The sequence below is a fragment of the Gekko japonicus genome, unplaced genomic scaffold (genome assembly GCF_001447785.1).
Source record: "Gekko japonicus isolate JY-2015 unplaced genomic scaffold, Gekko_japonicus_V1.1 scaffold13, whole genome shotgun sequence".
Taxonomy (NCBI): domain Eukaryota; kingdom Metazoa; phylum Chordata; class Lepidosauria; order Squamata; family Gekkonidae; genus Gekko; species Gekko japonicus.
The window spans coordinates 276,454-285,101 of record NW_015172553.1 but is presented as its reverse complement, the minus strand read 5'-3'; the positions used below and the strand labels follow the sequence as shown (position 1 = coordinate 285,101).

Sequence of the window (8,648 nt, the reverse complement as noted above, 5' to 3'; positions counted from 1 at the left end):
GTGCACATCAATGGAACTCCAGCACTGAAGACTGGGCACCAACTTGGAAGAGGGTACTAGTTCCAGGCAGAGGACACCAGAGGGGTAGGTGGGTAAAGCAGCTAATTTTGGAAACCCACTCCCGCCCTGCGTGTAGCAGCTTTCACCCTACAGCTGGAAGCTCTACTCTACTCCACTCTAGCCCTTGATCATCTCTGCGATAAAACCATGGTTAACTCCATCCTCTCTCGCTCAGGGCTGCAGCTATGAGATAGTCATGGATCGAGGTGGAGCTGTGGTTTCATGTTCAAGAGTTTTTATTTCAAAGGGAGAGGTAGTTTGGGGGGGGGGGGGAGAAGAAAATGGAAGCATTCAAGCATCCCCAGTGGCCATATCTGTCTGTCTTTCAAAGTTTGCAACAGTGCAAGGAATCGAATCCCCTTCCCCCTCTCCCTCCACTTCAAAGAAAATCACAGAGATCTGGGAATTTTCCAAAATACATTAAAGATGAAATAGCAGTAACACACACATATGTATAGACAATATCTTTTTTTTCTTCCTCAACATTTGCCGAGGGAGTCAAAAATGGCGCGGGGGGCGGGGATGCAAGAAATCAACTTGCCTTCTAGAGGGTTACACAAAGGCTGGAGAGAAAATGAGGTAATCCTAAAACGTTGGCCATGTTTGGCACGCACGCGTCTCGATGACGTTTGGGGTATTCCGCAAGTGCTGTTAACTCTTCCTGGGAATTAATGCATGATCTGATGTTGACAACGGTTTGCCAGCAGTAACCGACACTACCGGAACACGTGGAATGGTATTTCTATGACAGGATGGGGTACTCGTACTAATGGTGGTAAAGGAACTCTCCGAGACACACACACAACTTTCACCTGTGCTACCCCATCCGTGTTACTAACTCCGATATAGCAGGTCCTGGGCTTCCACTTATCCCCCTCAGTAATAATCTGAGATGGAGCATCAAACAGAGTTTTAGACAACGTGTACCACTCCCAACTGACTTCCTTAGCAGCCTGTGACCCAACTGGGCAGAGGGAAGGAGGAAGTTACCCGGGAGCACGTATGGGGCTCTAAACTGCTGCCGGTCAGGTATCGACAGTGGCATCTTCTGTTCAAGTTCAAGACTCAAGTTGGCATTACACACATATAAGGGTTGGATAGCTTGTGAAACAAGAGCATGAAAACGGGCAAAAACAGAAGCCCGGTTGGCTGTATTTGTTATTGGGCTGTGCTGTGCATACTGCAGATGAGGAATCAAATGTCTGAATGCACCCGGGAGTTGAAAATAAAACTATCTCCATTGCCCTACATCAAAGCAGCAGGCTGGGGAAAAGTTACAAGGTACCCTTCCCCCCACCCCCATGTGCAAGTCCACACCATGTGGAGGGAACATTCAAACATTCTCGCCCCCCGCTTCCATTATGAAGCACAGCAACAGGTACAACTGTGCGGGGAATCTTCTCATCTGTTTTAGGGCTCGCCAAATCGGGGGTCCTCAGGGAGAATCCCTTGGGATTTGAAAATACCCCCAAATACCCCCAAAGCAACAGATGATTTGTCTTTCAGACATAACACAAATCGACTTGCAGTTCCATTTAATCTTAAACCCCCATTGGCCATCCTGTTTAACCCGCTATCCTGCCCTTGACATGAAAATTCATCCACAAACTAGCTTTGGCCCTCGGCCGTGTCTCTCCTTTCTCTAAGTGCACAAAACTCAGCTTTCTTCACATTAAAGACCCTCAGACACTGCAATCCTAAGCAAAGTTAGACCCCTCTTAGTCCATTGAAGACAATGGGGGTAGAAAAGTGTCACTCTGCACAGGATTATAATGTTAACAATTTAACTCAGCCCGGGCTGACTCAAAACATAGCCGTTTTCAACTCTGCTTCCCACCGACTGCTCTGTCCTCTGACACTGAGACATCTCCTGTTATTCCTGTCTCTGTCGCAGAATCACGACCCACCTCTGACACTCGGACTTTGCAACTATTTGAGAAATGTTGCTTGAACCACGGACTGCACGTTCTTGAGATGTTTTCACACACCTTAAGTTTTTAAGAGGGGACCTTCCTCAGCCATTTTCCCTGATCTCTGCTACTCTGAGGCCAACTGGTTGAAAAGGGTTGTTTTCTGTTTTTACCACTTTTCACCGTGAATCATCTCTCGCAGTTAAAGAGCACCATAAGGTGATCTTGCAAAGTCCTAGCAATGCGTCAGACACATTTTTTCTGCGGCATCCTTACTACTTTCCAGCTTCTTTCACATCTAAACTTCCCACAGCCCTTAACACATGCTGTGTCCAAACTCATCTTCCTACCATGCTGATTTCCCACGTAACGGTTCCCTTTTCTCGAATATCGATCTTGGCTCAACACACCCGCCCTCACCCCACATCCTACTCTTCTTGGGCGCTTCCCATTTCCTCTTCTTTGCAGCACTGCAGAGATTTTTTTTCCTAAAAAAATCTGTTCTTAGGGGGAGCAGGTATTGTTTTGGAAGCAGTTAAGACACATAAAAGACACCACTTCACAGGCACGTTAACGGGGAAGGAGCAGACGGCAGGCTCTGCGTTAGAGATGCCCTCCCATTGTTGCTAGACCGCACAAGAATACATAACAGCACTTGGGAACCAGGGTAGACATTAACCCGTGAAGGGTTTCTGTAATTTGACAGACAAAGCCAGGCCTATCCTACGACACTCTGATAAACTCTGCAGCGTGAGCTGCTCCAGAGCTGAGCATCCTCACTCAGAGATGGAAATAAAGGTGACTGCTATGGGACGAACTGATTGTTATATTTTCCCAAGGGAGGCAGATGCCGTTTTCGTTCATTGATGTTGTCCGGTGAGTCTGCCAGGACATCCATTTCTTGGTGGTTTAGTTTCATTCAACAATGCTCTACAGGATGCTCTAGGTTCACCTCCCAGTTGGGGAGCCACCCAGGGACCTGAATAACTCGCATGGAAGAGTTGAGCAAGACCTCCTGATAGCAAAAAAACGGGAATTCCAATCTTGGCCACAAAGGGTTCACAGACTTTTACGTCCACAGGAGAGCAGCCGGTTCGTTTTCTTTTTCCCTTTGCAGATATTCCACTCTGTGGTTTTGGAAAAGCTGGATTCCAGGACACCAATCCTCGAAGAAGGTAGGCTCTTCAGCGGCGAACAGCATCCCAACCTCCCGTCCCCGAAAGGCGGCTAATTCGCCCACCCCGAACATTAAGAAGCTGCCGAAAATGGCACCGAGCTGGATGAGATTTCTGCCGATTTCACAATAGTGATGACGCTGGTGGTGGCGACTTTGGCTGAGGTGATGGGGCCCCTGGCAACCGTGCGGGCAAAGGTCTGCAGCGCCTCGTACTTGGAGCGGAGGGCGTCCAGCTCGACCTTCATGCTGCTATTCTCTCGCGCCAGCTTCTCCACTTCCTGCTGCAGCTCGACCCGCTGCCTCTCCAGCTCTTCCTTCTGGGTCACCCGCTTGATTCGGCAGCTGGCGGCGTAGCCCCGGTTCTTGAGCGTGCGCCGGCGCTGCTTCAGGCGGATCACCTCCTCTTTTGTGAGGCCCCTCAGGTGCTGGTTCAGCTCCCGCACTGACATCGACACGAGTTCATCGTCACTCAGCACCGGGCCGTTCTCTCCCGACTCCTCCTTAACCTGCAGATATCAATAGCACAGCACAGAGGTAAAAACGTAAGAATGTAAGAAGAGGCGTGCGGGATCAGACCTACAGTCTATTTAGTCCAGCATCCTGACTCACACAGTGGGCAACAAGTTCTTCCGGAGGGCCATCAACAGGGCATAGAGGCCGAGGCCTTCTCCTGATGTCGCCTCCTGGCTCTGGGATTCAGAGGGTTAGTGCCTCTGAATGTGGAGGTTCCCCTCAGCCACCATGGCCAGTAGCCACTGATAGACTTCTCCCCCATGAATCTCTCTCATCCCCTTTGAAAACTGTTTATTCCTGTGGCCATCACCCCATCCTCCGGCAGTGACTTCCACATTTTAATCACTCTCTGTGTAAAGCAGTATTTTCTTTTGTCTGCCCTGAACCTACTGCCCATCAGCTTCATTGGATACCCTCAAGTTCTAATCTTTTGGGAGAGGGAGAAAAATTTCGCTTTGTCAACTCTCTCCATCCCATGCGTAATTTCAGAAACCTCTGTCACATTCCCCCGGAGTTGTCTCTTGTCTAAACCGAAAAGTCCCAGGCTTTTCAGCCTTTCCTCACAGGGGAGGGGCTCCAACCCCCGAATCATCTTGGTCGTACTTTTTCCAGTTCCGCAATGTCCTTTTGGAGATATACGGTGACCAGAACTGTACACACAGTATTCCAAATGAGGCAATGGCAGAGGCCAGCTGTCATGTGTACACTTGCTGCCCTACTGGTAAATGCTGGACAGATCTGGATCGAGACATTCCATGGCCAGGTCCCACACGCTGGCCCACAGTGCACCACTCTTCAGCCTGGGTCGTTACTTTTTCTTTTTTTTAATTATCAACTGCCTTTCTACCTCATAGAAACTCAAGGTGGCTTACAATGTAAATAATATTGACTGTCCTCCATGAATCGATCTAACCCCCTTCCAAAGCTTTCTAGGCCCGTGGCCATCACTACATCCTCTGGCAGAGAATTCCACATTTTTAATGACTTGCCATGATTTTTCTAGCCCACCTGTCAATCCAAGAAAGTCCTTACGGTAAAACACTAAATTGACCAGACCCCTCTGAAACATCCAACAACGTCAGCGAGCTGGTAAATGTTTTTCTGTTGCCCAGTAAGATGCGTCAACTTCTTTGCAACACTCGCTTGAACGTAATTATCACTAGGGTTTGAATAAAGCTTTAAAGGTTTTCAAAGGCATTCTTTTATCTCAGATACCCTTACGACAACCGCGCAATACCGGGCCGTAATATTACCCCCATAGTGCAGACCAGGGTTCCCCAACCTCTGTTGAGCCTGTGGGCACCTTTGGAATTCTGGCATGGTGTGGCAGTCGCAGCTATAAAATGGCTGCCATGGGAGGCGGAGTCACCCTCAGAATACGAGGGAGTGAACTTATAAATAACTCTGATAGTAACCCTTCAGCATTTTAGACAGAAGATCCGTTGAACAGGAGACCTTTGAAAATTAATGTATTGTTAGTGGGTGCCATAGTGGCCACGGCACCACGTTGGGGACCCCTGGTGTAGAGGGAGCACAAAACCGCCCTGATAGGATCTGTAAGTAGTAGTAGACCCATGTTGAGTTGTAGTACGAATACTCATGAAGAGGATAGTTACAAGCAATGCTCCCTCTAAGCTGTGGAGTCTTGTGAGCAAAAATTCTACTTCGTGAGCTACTGGCATTAAAGCTGTGAGTGAGCCATTTGGCTCCTGCATAAATTTGTTTGGTCTGGAGCCATCTTTCCCGAGCGAAGACAAAAATGTGTGAGCTGGAGGCTAAGAACCTGTGCGTTAGCTCACACAAACTCAGCTTAGAGGGAACACTGGTTACAAGTATTTACAGGCTGTACGTACGCTGACTGCGCGTTTCTGTCCGCCTCAGCAGACCCTGCAAAAATTTCAGAGCTCTGAGGGTTTGGCTGCTCCACGCCCTGCAGAAGTTTTGAGATGCAAGGGTTTGCTGATGGTCAGGAACTGAAAGAGTAGCTCCTTCCTTCCTTCCTTCCTTCCTTCCTTCCTTCCTTCCTTCCTTCCTTCCTTCCTTCTCCCTCCCTCCCTCCCTCCCTCCCTCCGTATCAACTTCAGGATGCTGTTTGCAAGTAGCATCCCAAACCCCTCTTCCCCTAAGGATACAAAGGGAGGTTCAGAGAAATCCATGGCTGTTATCAGGTCATCAGGAAATCTGCCATTGGACTCAAAGGTTAGAAACCACCTTACGCTGAGTCGGGCCCTCAGTCCATCCAGCTGGGACTAAGGGGCCGAGAAGCATTTGCCAGCCTTGAGACCCCAAATCCTTCTCACTGGAGATGCCGGGGGATTCAATAAGGGCCCTTTACACTCAAGAGAATGCACTCTAAAGCAACTATACGCAATTTCCTGAAAATTCCCACGAATCATACAAAACTCCAGCTGAGCTACAGCCCTGACACTGAATGTTATTCAAATCCAGTTAAGGTTGTCTTTTTTTAAAAAAATATATATATATATGAATGCCTAATTGTTTTCTGGAAACATGGTATAGCTACATACGCCAGGGGAGATAATTCGGCGGCGGGCTGTGGAGCAGCTTCTGGAGGACATGATGAAGGTCTGGACCCGACATTAGTTATGTCGTGCCTTTGATAGCCCGTGAGTGAAAGTGGGCTTCCTTTTCGTTCTCTTTTTCTGCCAATGTGATATTTACCCGTTTTTAAATTTACATAAGCTACTTTGAGTCCCGTTAAGCGGGTGGAGGGGAACGCGGGATATATACTTTTTAAGAAAACAAGCTAGATTCGAGTGCTTATAGCACCTTAGAGACCAACAAGGTTTTCGGTATATGAGCTTCCGAGAGTCGACGCTCTCTTGGTATCAGACAAAGGGGGCGTTGACTCTCAAAAGCTTCTACCCTGAAAATTCAGTTGGTCTCCAAGGCACTATAAGCACTCGAATTGAGCCATTCTACTGCAGAACAACACGGCTAACCTCAGAAACTTCAGTAAATAAACAAATCTTAAGGAGAGCCAGAGAGAAGGCTAATTCGGGTGATTCGTCAGTGCGAAAATAACTGAAGGCAGAGCCCGAGACCCTCGTTCATCAAAGCCAGCTAACCAGAGGTCTCTGTAGCCTCTTCAGCAGAGCAACCCCCTTCTTTGGTCCTTGGCATCTGATTCTCAGAGGTGTACTGCCTCTGAACGTGGAGGTTTTGTTTAGCTATCCTGGCCTGCTCTCTGCAAATCCGCCTAGCCTTTTTGTGAAATTGGACCGAGCGCCTCTCCTCTTACCTTTAATGCTTTGTTCGGTTTGGGATTAGCCGTCATAACCTGGGCGCAGTCTCCTGGACAGAAGTGCTCAGAAATGGCAACTGGAAGGAGAGAGAAAGAAAAGGGGGATGTGTTAAAACATCCCACGGGTTTGGAAACCAAACTGCCACCCACCCCCCGAACCACCACAAGACAACACAGACCTAAGACACTCCAAACCAATAATTTTCTCTTGCATACACAGTGCTTAGAAGAAGAAGAGAGAAGAAGAGATTGGATTTATATCCCGCCCTTCACTACCCGAAGGAGTCTCAGAGTGGCTTACAATCTCCTTTCCCTTCCCCTCCCCACAACAGACACCCTGTGAGCAGTGTTCCCTCTAAGCTGAGTTAGTGTGAGCTAGCGCATAGTTCTTTAGCCTCCGGCTCACACATTGTTGTCTTAGCTCAGGAAGGATGGCTCCAGAGAAAACTAATGAATGCAGCAACCAAATCGCTGGCTCACAACTTTAATGCCAGGAGCTCACAAAGTAGAATTTTTGCTCACAAGACTCCACAGCTTAGAGGGAGCATTGCCTGTGAGGTAGATGGGGCTGAGAGAGCTCTTTCAAGAACTGCTCCTGAGAGAACAGATCTGAAAGAACTTGTGACTGACCCAAGGTCACACCAGCAGGTGCATGTGGAGGAGTAGGGAATCAAACCCGGTTCTCCCAGATTAGAGTCTGCGCTCCTAACCACTACACCAAACTCGCTCTCAAAGTCGGATGTCAGTACTTTTTCCTCATTATGGTCACACTCCTTAATGTTGTGGTTCTCAGACTTTTCAAAGAGAGACCCCGCTTCTAGATTTATAATGAGTTTGTATCTTAGGTTGCATGTTTAGGATTTCTACACAGACAGCACTACTAAGCAACAGGCCATATCCCATAGCAGGCCGTATCCCAAACACGAATTTGCCCTCAAGCCTCCGCCGCCTTGAGCCTCCTCTCCTTGTTCACCCTATTTCTCTTCTCCCCTCTCCTGTCCTCATGACTCACCTGCAGGAGAAGCATGATGCACTTTTGGGTCCTGACCCACAGTTTAGCAACCATCAGCTTGACTAGTTCTTAAACCCGCAAAATTCTCACTCCACCCTTCCAAATGCATGCCAGTCTCCAGGGCTGATTCAAGCTGTTTTGGTGGAGCAAAACATATGTGTGTGTGTCTGAGTGAGGGGCAAGGTGGTGTCGGGACCAAATTTTGTTGAGAGAGAGAGAGAACATAAGAGAAGCCGTGTTGGATGAGGCCAATGGCCCCTCCAGTCCAACACTCTGTGTCACACAGTGGCCAAAACCCAGGCGCCGTCAGGAGGTCCACCAGCAGGGGGCAATCAAAAAAGAATCTTAGAGTTGGAAGCCAGAAGATCAGAAGTTCTCCAGAAGAACCTCCAGCAGTTCCGTAGAGCCGTGAAAACTGAGCTGTTTCACCAAGCGTTCAAATAAGAACTGACTGCACCGGCTGGGTCGCACTAGCACTTTACCATAGGAGGCCGCCGTATTTATTTAATTTTATTGTACTTATTGTATTTTATATTTTGTATTCGTTGTTTTAAATTGTATGTTGTTTTAACCTGTTGTAAGCCGCCCTGAGCCGTCTGGGCAGGAGGGCAGGGTAGAAATCCAATAAATAAATAAATAAATAAATAAATAAATAAATAAATAAATAAATAAATAAATAAATAAATAAAGAAAGAAAGAAAGAAAGAAAGT

At 47.8% G+C, this 8,648-nt stretch overlaps 1 protein-coding gene across 2 annotated transcripts in view; it reads right to left on the bottom strand.

Annotated features, from left to right (window-relative positions):
- Positions 1 to 326: 326 nt before the first annotated feature.
- The window catches only part of MAFK (v-maf avian musculoaponeurotic fibrosarcoma oncogene homolog K), a 54,984-nt gene continuing 46,662 nt past the window's right edge, over positions 327 to 8,648 (bottom strand). For both annotated transcript variants that reach the window (XM_015421143.1, XM_015421142.1), the window contains exons 2-3: positions 6,923 to 7,002; positions 327 to 3,653 (exon numbers count right to left, since the gene is read on the bottom strand). In XM_015421143.1, the coding sequence (XP_015276629.1) occupies positions 3,219 to 3,653; positions 6,923 to 6,958 (471 nt within the window). In that variant the 5' untranslated portion in view covers positions 6,959 to 7,002 and the 3' untranslated portion in view covers positions 327 to 3,218. The remainder of the gene's footprint in view (positions 3,654 to 6,922; positions 7,003 to 8,648) is intronic.